We start from the raw sequence: 20,552 nt of genomic DNA on the forward strand, positions 1-20,552 counted from the left end.
AAATGTAAGATTTAGTTTGGGGATAATTTTTGAACCACTTCAAAAACCTGGGGGTGAATTGAGTGCTCTGAAAGTTTTGATGTATAATTATCTGGACAGTTTACTAGACAGGTTTGTTTTCTACAAAAATATTTTTAGTTTTATTATGTTAAAATTTTACATTTCTTTCTTAAAATTTTGAAAATATGACAATAATGTAGCTGATGCATCAATCAACCTTGTTTTGCACCTCGTTAAGTGCATTTTTTCTTCACTTTATGAATAGATGAGTGAGCTCTAAATCTAGAAATAAAATTTATTTATGCTTCTTTGAATGAATAGTATAATAACATTTTTGTCTCACCTGCAACAACAGTCTCAAAATACGAGACACAGATTACTATATGGTGGTGTAAATGTTTTGTATAAAGCTTTATATTTCAGAAGGAAGAACATCTGAATGCTAAATATATGTATGCAGATACCTAATGTTTCATCTGACCTGGATTTCATTTTCATAGTTCATTGATCAATGTTAAGTTTTCACAGTTTGGTTTGTTTTTTTGAAATTATATGCAAAAAGTCAACTATATTTGGTGCATGGAATGATTGTAAGGTGTACATATCTATCTGCCAGGGTTTATCTAACATTGGCTTTATTGTCATCTAAATCATGGACAATGTTAAGTTATGTGATACTTGTAAAACCTTTATTTTTAAGACATTCAACATTTAAAAATTTTAATCAATCATGGTCAGTAAAGCAGGGGAGACATGTCAGCAAGTGTACTCTTGTTATATAATGTTGGTCTTTTGTTTATTTCACTTATTGAGGTAATTATCAGAAATGAAAGCACTGAAATAGCATATCAGCTGGGAGATGTATACTTCATATGTAAGCTGCTGGAATGCTGGAATGCAAAAATTGAAAGTTCACAATTGGAAAATTGAAATCATCTTTCTTGTTGCAGCTTAAATTTCATTGGCAATCATTGGTAATTTCAGGATGTAAGTCATGATATGAAGCAGACTTAACTGCATCTGTGATATCCTTTGTTTTAAATTCAATGGAAATGCAAACAGAATTGTCCATCTTTTTTCAGTGAAAGGACATCATCTATATTGGAAACATGAGGTTAAAGGCTATTTAAAAATTGTTTATGTGTATATATTTTATGGTTAGAAGTCTTTTAAGTTTTTTGTCATTCATTGAAGCTAAATGTGAATTTTTATGAATGGAATATATATATATCAAAAACTGTATGCAATAAAGGATCCTTATATTATCTCCCCTTTAATGTATACTACAGTTTCCTTTTAAAATGGCAGCCTCCATAAGAAAAGTTGTCAAATTTATAGGTTTGTAATATTAAAACTGATAACGACTACTCACATTCAATTTTTATAGTACAAACAGATGGAATGGCTATAGCCTAAGTGAAAAAGAAGAGTATTTGCTTGTTTTAAATCTAAAACACTCTTAAATCTAAGTCTAAGGAAACTTTTATTTTTACTTGGTACTGTAATTTCTCTGGGTAATTTCACATTGTATACTTTGGTTACATTGTTTAGGATCACTTTTAATGTGGACGAGCAGTATACAATACAACATTATTAGTGTTGTCAACGGTTAATCGCAGTTCTGCCAACTTTTAATAATGCAAATGCGTGAGATTTGGCCAAAATCATAAAGATCAAAGAGAAAAAACAATAGATCAAAGGAAAATGCCGCCAAATAAGCATGAAAATGCGTGAGACTTGGCAGCCCTGAAAAATCGGTTTACTGGTTAACCGTTGGAAGGACTGAATATCGAATAACAAAAACGTTAACCGGTTCAAGTTCAAAGTTCAAAAGCTTTTTTTATAGACGAAGTCGTGTATAGAAAACATAAGCTCTATTGAGCTTTTATATCGTCTTTACATACATGTAAATAAGCTATTAAAAGACTTCTAAACATAAGCTCTATTTAGCTTTTATATCGTATTTACCAACATGTTAATATGCCACCTCGATCTTCTTAGGCTTTGTCCTACATTTCCTACTACGAAATACCGACTCAAAAATGGTCCTTTTCTAAATTTAAATAAAATTTATATAGATTAGACCGTTGGTTTTTCAGTTTGAATGGTTTTACACTAGTAATTTTTTGGGGCCCTTTATAGCTTGCTGTTCGGTGTGAGCCAATGCTCCGTGTTAAAGGCCGTACCTTGACCTATAATGGTTTACTTTTATAAATTGTAACTTGGATGGAGAGTTGTCTCATTGGCACTCATACCACATCTGCCTATATCTATTGATATAAATGTGTATTGAAATCATTAATTAATTTTTAAAATGATAGTCTAGCTAATCAATTTGACAGATCAACTGTCCAGTATATTGATTACTATTAATATTGTTAACCTTGAACACAATCTAATTTTACAAATTCATTAACACAAAACAACTTGTCTATTAGCTCCGGGCAATATCTAAAGTAAACATAATCAGCTTACTTGTATTTTGAACAGTTGTAAGCTGATTACATTTTACAATCTTCTTCATTATTACACTTTGATTTAATGTTGCATATACCTACATGTAGATATGACACCTCTGTCCTCTTAGGCTTTGTCATACATTTCCAACTTATTTTAAAACGAAATATCGCTCAAAAATGGTCAAATGCAAAATATGTGAATGGAATTAATGTATAATACTGTGTGGTACGATTAATACAATTAATCATCTCCAATTGAAACGCTCCACAGAATTTTCTGAGACACCAAATAAATTGAAACAATCACCAGTTTATAGACTTTGTCAATTAACTGAGATCAAGACCATTTTCGTCTTTTCAATCTGAAGTTATCACAAATGCCATAGGCATACTAGATATGGTAGTATTGGATTATTAAAGGTATAACTTCACCAGGACTGCTCAAAGCCAAGCCTTATAAATAATGTCCAAGCATAAACTTCAATTCTTCTTATTATAAAAATGGGTATGGATGGGGTTCCTTCATTTCTGTATTCTTTTAACTTTTTAGACCAATTTTATCTATTCTTTATACTTAAGCACCCCATTATTCTCTATTCTTTATGTTTTGGTTCATATTTCTCTATTGTTTATATTTTTAGCCCATTATTCACCATTCTGTAAACTCCAATCCAAACCCTCATAAAACCGTGCATTTGTAGAGCACTGAAGACATTTAAAACAACTAAAGTACCGGTTAATCGGTCGAAAGAATTTGCGAGTAACCGGTTAGTCAAAACTGTTTAATTTGACAACACTAAATATTATACAATATGTTTTTAATCTAATCAAGGTTTCTCAGGAGCAATAACAAGGATGAATCATAATTCAGTTATATCAAGATATACAAACAATACAATACAAGAGAACAATGTACTCTTATGTACTATACTATAATACTGGTGTAATAATAAAATCAACAGAAGATGAATTTAAATGTTCTGTGGCTCTTTTTACAAAAAATCATACTAGTAAAAATACATGCAAGTCATGAACATTTCAGTTTAAATTACGATCAATTTTACTCATAGCATTTTGTGAAATGAGTCACAGTTCTATGCAGCAAGGATGTTTGCAGCATTGCGACCCAAGGGGAGACAAACATTTTGGTTAATTGATTGCCTAGCTTCTAAAGACAATAGAGGACAGTGCTGGAGATCAACACAATCTCCATGTGGGTAAACCATCAAAGCAAACATTGAAAATATATATAGATAAAATACATGTAGGGGTCATAGTTGATTGCTTAGCTGGAGGAGACACCAGGGGTGGTGATTAAGAATCATATAAATTTGATTCTACCAGTGTCTGTACCAGCCAAGCAAGCAGTTATAAAAATATGAATATTTGTTTTAGGGGAGGTAGAGGATGAGATACACTTTCTTCTTTATTGCACTAAAATAAACAAGGAGTGACAAAAGTTGTTAAAAACTATGTACGTTCTTTAATATTCTTTTTTTCTTCTGAATACTGATCAACAGTTAACATGTACTCCATGGGTGAACTCAAGTGCTCCAAAAATGTAGACAGTTCTTAATACACTAGTGTCACCTGTTGAGTTTCTTTAAAGTTGAGAATTTAATGATAAGTTGCATCTAGTAATTTCACAATTGAGTGAAAGTTGTGATTGCGGCTACGACAAGTAAAACATATCCATGGTCACATGTGAGGCTGTCCTGAAATAGAAGTTCCTTAAAAATATAAGTTCCAAGTGGAAGAAATATTCTGTGATATTATTTCCTCTGTTACAAATATTCCCGACGGAATAAAGATTATAGAATATTTGTTCCAATGGGAAAATATAGTATGGCATTGTTTATAACAAAGTTTCTCCAGTGAAATTTCTGTAAGGTGTAACAAATAATATACATTTACAAGGCATGCATGTAACTATATAACACCATCGTTTCCGGCATCCAAAGAAGAAGAATAAGATTTTGTTTATAAAAATGCACTTTTACACTGAATTACAGTTGATCAAAGGTCTATATCTCATCATGATCATTATATATATATATATTAATTTTGAAATAATTAATTTTTTTGTTTATCAATTTGTATTTCAGATATTGGAGCAAACCTTACAGGTAAATTGTAAACTATAATTATACAGTTTGTTATTGTTATCTATTGTCTATGAGGAGAATTTCATTATAATATTTGAAGCCTAGAAATTAATTGTTGTTTTAATATTAATTAGTTATTACACAAAATTTGGATCCAGAAACCAAATAACCATGATAACTAGTAATTAGAATAATATTCCTATTTCTTGATGGGAGATTTTTGTTAAAATTATGGAAGAAATTATTTTTATTTCTTCTTAAAATTTTGTTGCATGGCTAATATAAATATACATCACCTCAGTGATTTTGTGGTAGCATGATCACCTGATGTGCAAAAGGTTGCGAAGAATTTAAATTGCTTCTGCCCTTAGCAAGCAGCCTTTAGGAGAACTAGCAAAGACTGGTTGGCCCAGAGACCGAATTATGTGTCCGTGTTTATTATCATATTAACTTTAATTATTCATGTCTATCTGCCCATGTGTATTTTCCAAGCTGCTGTTATACTGATAGAGGACCTGAATCTTTTTCAATTTGTTGATTTTATTATGTTGAATAATTAATTTACAACCATGTTTTGTGCTCCTTATGAGTAAATCATTTAGATATAAATTTTATAGTGTACTTTTTATTTAATTATCATTCTATTCATTCCTGTAAGTTACTGTGAAAATACAATAGTGTGTAGATTATCACTTTTAATGTGCAATTTGGTGGTTTAAAACTTTTAAACAAAATTCAGCAAATTTTAAAATGATTTGTGTATTAGAAGTCTTTCAAGATCCACAAACAATCCATACAAAATTTGGATTGATATATGTACGGTACTTCAACTGTATGGTACTGTTTCTATCTACTTTTTTTCAGATCCTGTTTTTAGAGGTGTATACCATGGATCTAAGAGGCATGAAGGTAAGTAATCTAAGGAATATGATTATCTGAGAATAATATTACAAAGGTTTGATCTGAAAAAAATCAATATGTGGTATTTTTACATAGTGACACTTTATAATGATGATTCTAATAACTCAATATTGTATTAAAAAGTCCACATACCAATGGTGAATTAAGCAGAGGCGGATTTAGGGGAGGACCCCCCCCCCTATTGTGGGAAAAATTTGGTTGATTATTTAGGGAATCAGTGGAGCGGGCCCCCTCTTATGGCAGTCAGTGGGCCCCCCCTTATGAAAATTTCTGGATCCGCCACTGTTAAGTATAATATAATAGAAATATGGTGAACTGAACTTCTTGCATCCAGTAGTAAGATTCATGCTGAGAAGTTGAACTTCTGTGTGAAATGGTGAATATAAAATGTGCAGGGAAAGTTTGCACATTGAAAATTTTTTGCAAAACATCTATATAGGGGTCTGTTAGTGTCTTGTTTTAGGAAAAATGTCATAACATACAGTGACAATCCAAATTAGCTACAGTTGTAATTCTTCCTAAATATGTTTTATTTTCTATAGTACTTTCTATACCGTGTACATTATTTCAATGACAAAAATAAATTATTTATTTTATAGATGATTTCAGTGATGTGTTGCAAAGAGCCTATGATGTTGGAGTAGAAAAGGTAAAGTGAGTGTATTATAAATTGATATGTTGGAGAAGAAAAGGTGAAGTGAGTGTATTATAAATTGATATGTTGGAGTAGAAAAGGAAAAGTGAGTGTATAATAAATTGTTGTGTTGGAGTAGAAAAGGTAAAGTGAGTGTATAATAAATAGATATGTTGGAGTAGAAAAGGTAAAGTGAGTGTATAATAAATAGATATGTTGGAGTAGAAAAGGTAAATTGAGTGTATAATAAATATATTTTATTTTCATATGATGTTGGAGTAGAAAAGGTAAAGTGAGTGTAAGATACATAGATTTCATTTTCATATTGCAAACATGATTTCAGAACTAACAAAATGCTCTTTTGAAAACCTTTTGTGTGATGAAGTTAATAGTGTTATTGTTAATGTAAAAACTAACATTAAAACCAGTGAGCAGAATATCTGTATATTGAGATTTATACCATATTTATCTCAAATTCAAAATAAACCCAGGGCCTTTTAGTTTCTAGAAGAGAGAGCAGAATAAAGCTTTTAAAACACGACAAAAAGATAGGTAGCACATGTAAGTTGTAACAATCTTTGTGAAACTTGACCAATGAATCTGCATTTGTAATTTAAAGCAAGAGTAACTTGAAATTAAAGAGAAAATGTTACAAAAATTTTCTGCCTCCAGCACAAAAGATAGTTGTAGTGATAAACTGTGAAATTTTATGGCCTCTTTTATAGAAAATTACTGACCATTCTTACATACTCATCTTGTGATAACAAATATTTTTTAAATACTTTGTAAATGGAAATTTTTGTTTTAGATAATGGTTACATCTGGTATGCTGAAAGATGTAGTGGAAGCTTTAGATATATGCAAATCACATGGTTAGTGTTTTATATGTATGAAATAACACAATCTCTCCCACTAATGTAAATTATTGTATAAAACTTGCTGTCTTCTTTTTATTTATACCAGAATGTCTCTTTTTTATTCATGCATTTCAGTATAAATAGAGCTTAAAATTTCTTTGTCTTTCATCGTTCTCTTCTAATGGTAGTAGATTTATATATTATTCAACATGTCCATTGGTCTGTTCATCCATCTGCCCTTCCAATTTTTTCCACTGTCATAAAGATATCTTGACAGTGTTCTTCCTTATAAAGTAAGGAAAAGGTTCCAGCAAAAGTTATGTCACAATCTATCTTGTGTTTTTTTTCTGTTCTCAGAATTTATATGGTGAGATGCAAATTGGAGCCAAATAAGTATGAAATAATTGCAATCTACTCTTGTAATAGACTTCAGTCAAAGTTCTATCACTTCTTCCTATTTTGTGTTGTTCAGCATCCTGGATTTAGTGTCTACAATTAAAAGCTTTACACAAATTTATCAGCCAGAGGATAGATAAATTTAAGAAAAATTATCTATATCAAGCTATTCCCATGAACATTTTTTGACTCGCCTGTTTCATCACAGAATGCAAGACAAAGGGATTACTATCGGTGACAACAGTGTAAGATATTTATATAAAACTTTTTATTTCAGAAGGTAGAAGACCTTGATGCTTCATAACTTGTATGCAGATGCCTTATGTTACGAAATTTCTGTCGGTCATATGTCCATTGTCCTTGACCTCATTTTCATGGTTCAGCAACTGCTTGAATAAAATGTATAGTTTTTGTCATGTGAAATACTCACTTATTATGTGTAACAGGATAACTATATTTGGTATATGGGATCCTTGCAAGGTCCACATGTCTGTCAGACATGGTTCACCTGACCTTGATCTCATTTCATGGATCAGTGATTCAGGTTAAGTTTTCATGGTTAATTCCTTATTTCAGATACTATAAGCAATAGGTCAACTATTTTAGGTGTATAAAATGATTGTAAGGTGTACATGTTCAACTGGCAGGTTTCATCTGACCTTGGCCTTATTTTCATGGTTCATTGGTCAATGCTAAGTTTTTGTGGTTTGGTCTGTTTCTCAGAAACTATAATCAATAGGGCCACTATATTTAGTGTATGGAATGATTGTAGGGTGTACATGACAGCTGGAAGGTTTCATCTGACCTTGACCTCATTTTCATGGTTCATTGGTCAATGTTAAATTTTCATGTTTTTTTCAGCTTATCAGATGTTATTAGCATTAGGTTATCAATATTTGGTGAATGAAATGATTGTAATGTGTACATATCTGTTTTGCATGGTTCATCTGACCTTGACCTCATTTTCATGGTTCATTGGTCAATTTTAAGTTTTCTTTTTTGATACGTCTGTTTACCGGACGGAACGTATTGTGCGTCCGTCCATCCGTCTGTCCGTCGTCAACATGTCGGACAATAACTCAAAAACACTTTAACCAATTTGCATGAAACTTTGGTAAATTGTTAAATCTTTTGTCATTGAGCTCCCTTTGAATTTTTATAAATTCTAGATCTTATGTTTCAGAGTTATGGGGTTTTATTCATTGAAAAAGGGGTATTTTCCAGTTTTCGGACAATAACTCAAAAATGCTTTGAGCAGTTTTCGTGAAACTTTGGTGAATTGTTTATATCTATTGACGTAAGCTCCTTTTCGATTTTTTATAAATTTTAGATTTTACGTTTCCGAGTTATGGGATTTTATTCATAAAAAAGGGGGGATTTTCCAGTTTTCAGACAATAACTCAAAAGTGCTTTTAGCAGTTTTCATGAAACTTTGGTGACTGTTTTATATCTATTAGAATAACAATAGAAAAAATCTGATATGACATTGAGGAGTTATGGAACTTTATTCTTTGAAAAAGTGATGAGCATATCATACACTCATGGTACAGCTCTTTATTATGTCTGTTTATCAGGTACTATAAGCAATAGGTCAACTATATTTGGTGTATTGAATGATTGCAGGTTGTACATCTTATCTGGCAGGGTTTATCTGACCTTGACCTCATTTACATGGATCAATGATAATTTAAGTTTATGTGATATTTATATTAATACCATTAAATAACAGACTTTCAACAAGCAAGCGAGACATTTTAGTGTGCGCACTCTTGTATAAAACATAAATAGAATTGACACCTTGCATGAGAATTTGCTAACAGATAGATGTTTTATTTAAGAATTGAATGCTTCTTATTATAATTTTATTGTGATATAAAAGCGTTGACCAAAGGTCCGAAGCACATTTTGTGTGAAGCGTGATATATGAAAAATGTGTGCATGATCAACGCTTTTACAAACCAATAAGATTATACAAAGAAGCATTCAATTCTTATTATTGTATTTTTATGCTATAACCATGAAATTAAGAGTTATATCAAGCTTTTCGTCTTCTTGTCAGCCAATCAAAATTATGGATTTTAATAAAACATACATGTAATGTAATAATCTATATAATGTTTAATAAAACATACATGTAATGTAATAATCTATATAATGTTTAATAAAACATACATGTAATGTAATAATCTATATAATGTTTAATAAAACATACATGTAATGTAATAATCTATATAATGTTTAATAAAACATACATGTAATGTAATAATCTATATAATGTTTAATAAAACATACATGTAATGTAATAATCTATATAATGTAGGAGTTCATGTAGGAGTTTACTGACCATCCAGAAATTTCTGTTTTCTGGGGGACTCTATTTCTATTGATTGGAAGATTCTCAAGTTTGCGATTATATTATTACAATTATTGTTGTAGAAAATCTCTACACAACTTCAGGATGTCACCCAACTAGATGCACAGAGTTTGATAAGAGTGGTGACTCAGAAAAATATCTTAGTGATCTAATTCAGGTTGTCAAGGATAATCCTGACAAGATTGTAGCCATTGGAGAGTTAGGACTAGGTATTACAAATAAGTTTATAAATAAAATTCAGAAAAGATTTTAGCCAGTGGAGCGTTTAGACTCGATATGATAAATAAATTTATAGATTTAATCTAGATAAGATTGTAGCCATTGGAGAGTTAGGACTAGGTATGACAAATAAATTTATAAATAAAATCCAGACAACATTTTATCAATTGAAGAGCTTTGACTCAGTATGACTAATAAAATTATAAATATAATCCAGACAAAGTAGTAGCCATTACAAATGTCTCATTAATCTTATTTTTATCCAGGTTTTAAATTTGTATTGTAGTTATAATTGTGAAAGTAGACTACATTCAAGATCATCCAAATAATCACAAAAATTACCAAAATATACAGCAAAGTCCAAGTTGATTGGAGACATTGAATTATACACATATTGGAGTATGCCAGGCTCTCTGGACACACATAACCTTTATGGTTACTCTTGTAAGGGGCTTCTATTATTCTGTGTGGGGTGTATAAAAACACAACCATGTCTGTTTAAGGCATAACATGATTTATTAATTCACAGCCTTGTCAGAGACATTGTCTTTAAGATACATATTTATTTGAACAGAAATAAATGTCTTACAAGTGGGAGGATTTGAGACAATAAAGTCCCCTATTGAATTTCAGGATTGTTTGTCAGGCAGCTGTTGAAGGTTCATGTCACAAATCTTATCAATAAGATCCAGCCTTAATGTTGCCAAATTTTCTTTGAAGTTCCTATTCTGAATTCTAGTGAGATATATTTGATGACATATGAATAAGAAAATGTTTTATTTCCATCAAATGGGCTCACAAAGACCATATTACAATATAAGACATTAATTTAGACAACAACAAATAAAAACAATAATCAAGTATACATACAAAGAAATATATATAATCAAGTATACATACAAAGAAATATATATAATCAAGTATACATAAAAAGAAATATATATATAATCAAGTATACATACAAAGAAATATATATAATCAAGTATACATACAAAGAAATATATATAATCAAGTATACATACAAAGAAATATATATAATCAAGTATACATACAAAGAAATATATATATAATCAAGTATACATACAAAGAAATATATATAAATTTCTTAGTGAGGAATGTAATCACTAACTTTAGTATTTTGAATGTTTTTCAGATTATGACAGACTCCATTTTTGTCCTAAAGAAACACAACTCAAGTAAGTATGATAAAGGTGAAGACAATGCAGTGTTACTTGTAGAATGTTACCAGTACATCTGTGTGTCAGCAGAATTAGAAAAACTAACAATGAACTTTATGTGACAAGTGGCATTTTATGGAAATGTGATTAAGACAGATAGGTCAAGATTTGGTTTGATATTATTTAAGATATATAGTTGGAAAAGATGTGATGTTATATGAATGATATTTCAACACTACAATTGTTTTATATGGTTCAACAACAATCAACAGCTATTCAGTCAACTAAATTCCATGTTTGACTTTATAATGATAACTTAGATTCATTTGTCAGGAATCCTTGATGATTTATAAGTGGTATAGCATTCCCAGTACAGAATAACATTTCACATTTAAGCTACCTTGACTTTAGTTGTATGCTGAATTGCTCAAAAATCTATTACACTATATGAACACCCCAATCCTATTAGATTAAAAATTACAGTTCAGTAACATTTGGGTTATCAAGCAAGGATCCGGAAATTTTTCCAGACAATTTCGGTCATTTTGAGATGTTTGAAAAGTTGGTGCCCCTTTTCAAATTGTCAATATCAACTTGACTATATTCATAGCATCAACGAACATAACGAACTTGTATTGCTGTTTCATCGCATTTACTAAGTAAATATCTTACCATTACCATGAAGGACAGTTTAGGGAAGGCAACAGTCTAAAATTGAAATGATTTTAATGACTCAAAATGTTTAATTTCTCAGACATTGCTTACGTTTCTTTCGTTTTGACAAAAGTTAAAACCGGAAGTTTGCGATATTTTAAAGTACGAATAATTCCGGATTCATTTCCTGGATTGTTTTGTTTATCAAACTAACAGGAAATCACTGGCTTTTTATGGCTTTTTTATTTTATTACCTTTAAAAGTGTTTGAATATAACAGATAATAGTTGCACTCGTTTAATTTAGGATGAAATCAATTTGCATATTACGATTAAATATTAAATTTGCTGAAGACAATTTCACGCATGCGTATTACATAGTAAATAAAGCACATGTGTTACTCATGAAAAAATGCTTTTTTCTATGTTAATTTAGATTTAATTTTTAAATCAGAATTGATGACTGTCTTTGATGAAAAGTAAATAAATAATGAATACACTTGTCAGGGAACTTTAATGTTTTAAAGATATTATTCTGAGCTTGTGATCACTGTCAGGTGTGAATTAAAACCACAGGTAAAAAGTGATTAGCGATCATTAGCCAATGTTTCCCGGAGGCATTGATATAGATATTAGGAGGGCCCTCAGGATTATCAAACTACTGTAGTGGCAGTTTTATTACAGGAAAGGGATTATAAACAAAAACAAGTGATCACAAGTGCAAAATGGCGATTAAGAAATCCGATTTCACACATTGAGTCAATGAAATGACCGAAATTACTTCTGTAAAAAAATAAAATTTGTCCTAAATCCCAATTACTCGTTTAGGACAAAAAGTTTCATCTTAGGACATGACTGGCAAATATGACCGTTTCTGGACCCTTGTTATCAAGACCTATATTTCAACTGGTGGAATACAGGGTAATACAGAGATCATTGAAGAATGACATCTTGTTTAAATCATTGTAATACAAAAAAATAAACTAGGATATTCTTTGACTTAGAAGAATTTAGTGCTTAATCCTTTTATATTCCAGATATTTTGAAAAACAGATGGACCTTGCAGAAGCAACTAAACTTCCATTATTTCTTCACAGTCGAAATTGCCATGCAGACTTTATTGACATAATAAAAAGAAACCGAGATCGATTTAAAGGTGGGGTGGTAGGTAAAAGTTCATTATCAATGCAATTTATATGATAGAAGATAAAGTTAAAAGAACAAGTCACTGTTTCTATATGAATATTTTCTTATTGTAAATGAAACTTTAAGTTCATTAGAAATTTAAGAAAAAGAATACAAAATGTGGATGGTTAGCCCAATCTTCATATATACTGTAAAATCTATGTTTATAGGGAACAGCCAATATTTAAGCCTGCATATACCTAATTGTTTAACTAATTTGAATGCATATTGGTTTTTTTTATGAAATCAACAAGTAAAATAGCACTATACATTCTTAAAAGTTGATTCGTATAATAGACCACACCAACATCCAACTCCTCAGAAAAAATAGACTTATGAACAAGGACAAACAAAAAGGAACAACACATGGTCCAGATAGCCAAACTTGGTACAGCACAAAAATGTGGTGGAGTTAACCAGTTTTACACCCTCCTTTGCATTCTTAGCATATGTTATAAAAGTAAAACACACAATAAAAAACCTGCACAGTCCAGCTACCAACAGAATGACCACTTTCTATAACAAGGAAATAAAAGATGGCATATACTTTGGAAAAGAAGGTCAACATGTGCTCACAGGAAGGTGGCTGCAGCCATAGCTGGTATACTGCTGAATTAGAAACTATTAAGGATGTACACCTCTGAGGAGTCAAACATTTCTAGAATTAAACTTTTTTTCTTAACCTGATTTTTGGGTTTATATGACTGTAAGAAAGTAATTGATGAAGAAAAAATCATATGGTGGTGCACTTCTTTTTTTGCTATGGCCATTTGAAAGTACCCCATTTTTAATGATTTCCCATTTTTCATCAATTTTTACCCATTTTTGGGCTATTATCATGAAAAAAAATCACAGTTCCACAATTAAACTTTTTTTCATACTTTCACTAAAGATGAAGTGGACCAATCTGAATAAATTTTACTTTAAAAAACTATATGTTGGTGTTAATATTAGAAAGTTTTATAAAATTTTGTTGCTTTTTCGTGTCAAATTGACCATGCTGTAAATTTTGTAAATTTTGGATTTTTCTCTTTTTTTTTTAGAACAAAAAGCATATTATTTCAACTTCTTTGTTATAAATGATTGAAAAAATACATATCTAAGAATTTTATTTTGAAAAGAAAAAATTGATATGGGATGTACATATTTTTGGTAAAATCATTTCATTGTACCATTACCCATTTTCTCAACACTATGGCTGATGACACTGACCGGATTGGTTTTAAAATTTTAAAATTTTATTACTCAAAAACTTCTTATTGTAAGTACACAAATTTTTCACAGAGTTTAGTTTGATTGTAATATTTTTTGAATTCATTAATATTTTCCACTTGTATCACATGTTTTGGAAATAATTCCTGAACGAGATTTCAACGAGACTGAAACATCAGAAGAATACATCCTTAACACTCAAAACATGTTTCATGAATCTCATCATCATATTTCATGATGAATTTTTAATGGCAAGCCAGGTCTGCCAAAATGTTTGTTTTTACAAATTTCTGACAAAACAGTAACCTAGTTTCTACAGACCACATCTTTTTGGCCATATAATACCTCCTTGTGTTCATGAACTACCTATGCATGCATTAAGAATTAGAGGTAATACCTATTGCTGATACCATTAATGTAGTGGCCATCAAATAACTCTAACCCCCCCATCAGATTTTGGCTACTTTTCACAGTTTCCCGATTTATAACTCAAAGAAGGGCATTAAAGTTGTCATATTTTCATAACAACGCACCTTGAAAGAGTTTATGGACCATGAATTGCAAGATTGAACTCCCTGCTGTCAACACAATTCAGCTGGGGCAGTTCTAAAAAGAATGGAGGGTCATGTGGGCTATAAAAGAATGGCTGTTGCAATCACAACTACAGGCAGGATTGGGAGTGAAGGTGTTAAAAAAGTGTCAATGTTAAAAAAAATTATAATCATTAGAATATTTCATCATGTCAAGATTAAACATAAAGATAAATTCACATTAAATCAGTATATTCTTCATTTAGGTTCATTCCTTTACTGGTACAAAGGAAGAGGCAAAAGAATTGGTTGATCAGGACCTGTATATAGGTATCAATGGATGGTAATACATGTATAGTTTGGTGTAAATAAGTATTCTACTAAAATTAGAATAAATTTCTATGGTCAACACATTCTGACATGAAAAATTGCAGAAATTCTTTGGATTATTGGTTAAGAAATTGATAATATTTGAAATGAATTTTAAAAGTTAAAGACATTGATTTTATTAGAAAAATTTACTTTAAGAATGCTTTGAAAAAAATCTTATACCCTAGCTAGGGTGAGACAGCAGAAGCATTTAGTTTAAACTCTATCAGTCCATCCATTCATATTAGGTTTCCATCCAACACTTTATAATATTTAAGAGCAACATATAAAAAAATAAGGATTTGTATAATAAAAAATTTGGGTTATTCCTCTTAATTGATTGTGCTGCAAACTTTGTTTTTGTAGTATTATGTAGCAAAATTGGGCTTTGTCATTTTACATATGGGGAAGATTGTCTATGCAAAATAGTTTAAAGCTCTATAATGCAATAGAACATAATTTGCAGAATTCAGAAATTTTGCATTTACTGTTTTAAGTTTTAATTGATTGGTTTTTGGTGGTTCCCATATAGCAAAACATTGATTTGCAATTTCTATATATTAGGATTTTAAATAATAGAAAAATATAAAAATTTAATATCAAATCATTGACTTTGCATTTACTACCTTCACAAGTTTGTGAATGCAAAATATTGGATTGAACTGAAACTTGACAGAATCACTTCTTATAACACTTAACTGTGCCCTAAAAATTTTATTTGTGTGATCAGATTGAATTTTGGGGTTTCTTCAGAACAAAACAAGGACTTTTCCATTTGGAAACTTTTGTCAGCATAAAACCTCTTACAGTTTACAATTGGATGGGACAAAATTCACCTCTAGAATTCATTTGTTTTTTTGTGTCATTGGTTTGCTGTCTCATTGAAATTTACACCATAACTCTTCTTTATGAATAGAATTACTTGTACTTTTGTGTATTTCAAAGCTTTGTGAGGTATGGATATTTGTAAGTTAACGTCATTTGATAGGAATTTGTTTATATGTGAAAAAAAACTTAAATTTTAATTTCACAGTGGGATAATGAGGCCAATTTTGTAATCATAAATTACCTTTAGTTTTAAAGTTTTCCAGTTATGCCCTTGATTACTTAGAAAAGAATTAATTAATTTGAAATTTCTAATTAACAAATTAACTTTAAAAAAATCTTTTGAATTTGTAATAAATTCACAATAAAAGTTTGGTTATGTAGTAATCTAGTGTTATTTCCATGATTTCCTCCTCGATTATTCAAACATTTTTTTTCAGTTTTTCAATTTTACCATTGACTCAATCTGCTGAACTCAGTCATATGTTTTGGGCATGGTAACTCAGTCATATGTTTTGGACATGGTAACTCAGTCATTGTTTTGGACATGGAAACTCAGTCATATGTTTTGGACATGGTAACTCAGTCATATGTTTTGGACATGGTAACTCAGTCATTGTTTTGGACATGGTAACTCAGTCATATGTTTTGGACATGGTAACTCAGTCATTGTTTGGGCATGGTAACTCAGTCATATGTTTTGGACATGGTAACTCAGTTATTGTTTTGGACATAGTAACTCAGTCATATGTTTTGGACATAGTAACTCAGTCATTGTTTTGGACATGGAAACTCAGTCATATGTTTTGGACATGGTAATTCAGTCATATGTTTTGGACATGGTAACTCAGTCATTGTTTTGGACATGGAAACTCAGTCATATGTTTTGGACATGGTAACTCAGTCATTGTTTTGGACATGGTAACTCAGTCATATGTTTTGGACATGGTAACTCAGTCATTGTTTTGGACATGGTAACTCAGTCATATGTTTTGGACATGGTAACTCAGTCATATGTTTTGGACATGGTAACTCAGTCATTGTTTGGACATGGTAACTCAAGTCATATGGGTCAATATCCCTAATGCGCCTCAAATTGAGGCACACAAAAGTTGTGCGTAAACAAAAAATCTCTGTGTAGTGATATTGGACACATTTCTATTTTTAACAAGTAACTGAGCTTACCCGTTTGTATTGATTTTGAAAGTAGAGGACCATAGAATAAATGTGTAAAAACTATGGAGCTATTAAATGTATGCTAAGTATTAAATTTTCAAAGAACTTATTGTGTGAAAAAAGGGATTTTTTACCACGAGGAGCCACATCACGAAAGGATTTTTTGGGGTGTGCTAATTTACAGAAAAATGAATCCCACTTTGTACCCCGAAAATTTAAGCACATATGTGAGAATGTCTCAGCTTCGAAACAGGCCACATACATATCCAAGTTTATGATATGGACTGAGCTACAACAGAAAACGTTACCATTACTGCCTATGGGAAATCAATTACGCATACTGACCCATATGTTTTGGACATGGTAACTCAGTCATTGTTTTGGACATGGTAACTCAGTCATTGTTTTGGACATGGTAACTCAGTCATATGTTTTTGGACATGGTAACTCAGTCCAGTTGACATATTGTATTGGTAATTTGTTTTCATTTAATATGTTTTTTTCAGTTCCTTAAAGATGCAAGAAAACATTGACGCAATGTGTAGTGTACCATCAGAGCGCCTTATGATTGAAACAGGTTAGTCATGCGTAGATTATAACAATCCCATCTCCCATTCACCTCAAATTAAGATTTTGATCATTTTATTGAAAGTGAAACTTTAAAACAATTGTCCATTTAGGTTTTAAAATATACCACACTACAAAGTCATGTTCCGTTAAAAAAAAATAAAGTAAATATGTATTTTTTAAACTGTGGGTTGGTATACACCGATATATGTTGCTCATTGTTGGTAAATATTAAATTGTGTACAAGTTTATAAAACTGAATGATTAAAAAAAATTGTCTCTCCTGTTTTATTAACAGTATGTTCAAAGGAACATGTTAATTTTTGAAAATAGACATATTTTCAAGTTACATAAAAAAAAGAGAGCCACAGAGGTGGTCTGAAAAATAGTTCTATGAAAATACTCTTCGGTTTAATTTCCCAAGTTACAATAATACTTAAAATGATAACAGGAATTACAAAATAAAAATACTGGACAGTACAACTGACCACACCAACAACACCTGACTCCTCCAAATCAACAAATGTGGTGGAGTAAAACCCAGTTTAACATATGCACAAACCTTATCTTGCATCAAAAATCATTCCTTGATTTTCTGATATCCGTTGTGTTTACTTTTATAAACTCTTATTTTGAAACAAACCCTAAAGAAAACTTTATACAACTGATAGGGATTATATTAATTGTAGAAGTTTTTGTTTTTTTGGTTTGATAAGATATTAATGAGTGTGACAGCAAATATACGAGATTTTTGTGTATTTTAATTTTTTTTTAAAATGTAATTTTTAATGTAAAAATTTTTTTAGTTGGATCAAAGTTAACTACATTGAAAAGTACTTATGGAGAATGTTTTTTATGATTTGTAGATGCACCCTGGTGTGAAGTTAAAAACACACATGCAGGAAAAAAACATGTGAAAACAACGTTTCCTTCAAAGAAAAAAGAAAAATGGGAAAAAGGAAATACAGTTAAAAGTAGAAATGAACCAGCTCATATAATGTAAGCATTCATTATAGTGGTACTAAATATTTCACTTGGGAAAAAAAGTGTAGGAGAGGGGGCGGGGGGGGGGGGGGGGGGGGGGGGGGGGGCAATACTTTATTTTTATGTTTGTTATAATTGCCTTTGCAATCCTTTTTAGAGTGTGCACTTTACAATGTAGGAGATTTGCACTGTGTTATAACTTCTTTCTCTGAGCCTTATTGGGAAATTGAAGGATTTGAACTGATAATATTTGCAGTTAAAAAAATTATAAGAAATATTGATGGCATATTGGCCTTAACACAAATAGTGACTTTTCAGGCACTATCAGTACTATGTCTTTTTTTGGCCAGAAAAGGATATACTGAAGGAGTTCAGCCACCAAAAATTACAAATCATAATTCTGCAATGGTAGAAGAACAGATACATTTATGGACTTCATCTCAAAGTCATAGTGAGGCCTTCAACATGGTGCAAAAATTCTCATCTCACTGCAAGTTCAAGACAGTCCATAGCACCAGTCTGAATGAAATGTTTTTGCTAGATATCAAACCCACTGCATCTGAAAATTAAAGAACATGTCAGCTGTATTATATAAACAAATTATAAAATAGATCTGACAAGGAAAGCTAACATAAACTGTCATATATTGGCCAAAAATGTAAGTCAGTCTCAAGTGACATCAGAATTTTACTTTTAAGTTTGTAAGTAGATGCATTTTTGATAAGTAGATGCATTTATGATATATATTATACTGCTTCCTTAAAACCCATATACTTCATTTTTGGGGGAATTATTAGCCCTAGAGATGTTTCAGTGACTTTGGAATTTTTTCATTGTTATGTTTTCTGATTAATTTTTTTTTAAAGTAATCAAAACATGAAATGATTATGGACCATTTTCTTGTTATTCTGTTGCATTAGCATTTTTTAACAGTTAAGCTGCCATATGCTAGCACCCTAGATTTGTGTTCTTCCCACTGAATGGTGAAAAAAGTGCTGTTGTTATTATCTATCTGGCTAATATGTTATTAATAACTAATTGGGCACTTTTTTCATACTATCAATTCTGGAATACAAAAAATATGACCAGAAAAACCTTAAATGATCGTCGAACAACCCAAAAGTTTTGAAGTTGCACATAGGAAGTAGTGCTCAATAGAAATCCTTATGTAGTTTATTTTCCCCTGTACTTTTGGCTAAGATGTCAAAGAACAATTATATGAAATATTTAATCGCCGGAAATTTCTTAAGACAAGTCGTTTACATTTCCCAAAGGGCAAAAGTCGTAGGAATATTGTTTATCGGCAATACGTATTACAGTAGTCTAAGTTGGCGGCAATTTTAACCTGTTACCTAGTCTTTATCTTCCTCCTCTAGCAGGAGCTTTGCTTCTACAGCGTACTTCTTTATTAACTTAGAAGTCGAAATTTACTTACCTTTTAAATTTGGAGGATTCTGATGATAGAAAGGTAATTATTATTAATCATGATATTCTTTTTGTTTGAGATGATTGTGATTTTTTAATTGATTTCAATTAAATGTATGCACATTTAAATTCCTTTTATATTATTCCGTTTATCACATAACGGTTGATAACCTGTTAAATTATAATGTTGTTGTTATTTATGAATAAACCGTAAATCGTCGTTGATTGGTTGATATATTTCAAGACGGTCTCACTAATTAGCAACAAGAAGAATTGTAGAGACAAGTAGCGACAAGAAGAAAAAAGGTAATGAACTAGCAGACCAACTAGCTAAAAAAGCAGCACAGGAGGCAGAAAAAATACAAAGCATTCCAATATTTACAAAACAAGATATACAAAAAGGAGCAAAAGACAGTGTAATGTTAAAATGGCAAAACCGATGGGACACCAGTGATAAAGGAAGAAGATATTATTCCTTTCAACA

The 20,552-nt window shown here is 30.8% G+C and overlaps 1 protein-coding gene across 5 annotated transcripts in view; it reads left to right on the forward strand.

Annotated features, from left to right (window-relative positions):
- The first annotated feature begins 1,289 nt into the window (after positions 1–1,289).
- Positions 1,290–20,552, forward strand: part of LOC127713914 (deoxyribonuclease TATDN1-like) — a 32,359-nt gene continuing 13,096 nt past the window's right edge. The window contains exons 1-11 of one of the 5 annotated variants that reach the window (XM_052219865.1): positions 1,290–1,338; positions 4,565–4,585; positions 5,429–5,473; positions 6,085–6,134; positions 6,928–6,991; positions 9,809–9,955; positions 11,119–11,161; positions 12,833–12,959; positions 14,989–15,065; positions 17,599–17,669; positions 18,526–18,658. In XM_052219865.1, coding sequence (XP_052075825.1) covers positions 1,302–1,338; positions 4,565–4,585; positions 5,429–5,473; positions 6,085–6,134; positions 6,928–6,991; positions 9,809–9,955; positions 11,119–11,161; positions 12,833–12,959; positions 14,989–15,065; positions 17,599–17,669; positions 18,526–18,658 — 815 coding nt within the window. In that variant the 5' untranslated portion in view covers positions 1,290–1,301. Of the gene's footprint in view, positions 1,339–4,564; positions 4,586–5,428; positions 5,474–6,084; positions 6,135–6,253; positions 6,264–6,292; positions 6,307–6,335; positions 6,350–6,391; positions 6,407–6,927; positions 6,992–9,808; positions 9,956–11,118; positions 11,162–12,832; positions 12,960–14,988; positions 15,066–17,598; positions 17,670–18,525; positions 18,659–20,552 lie in introns of those variants that run through there. The other 4 variants (XM_052219893.1, XM_052219882.1, XM_052219890.1 and 1 more) reach the window with 4 other exon arrangements.

This window comes from Mytilus californianus, unplaced genomic scaffold (genome assembly GCF_021869535.1).
Source record: "Mytilus californianus isolate M0D057914Y unplaced genomic scaffold, xbMytCali1.0.p SCAF_1, whole genome shotgun sequence".
In the NCBI taxonomy this organism is placed as follows: domain Eukaryota; kingdom Metazoa; phylum Mollusca; class Bivalvia; order Mytilida; family Mytilidae; genus Mytilus; species Mytilus californianus.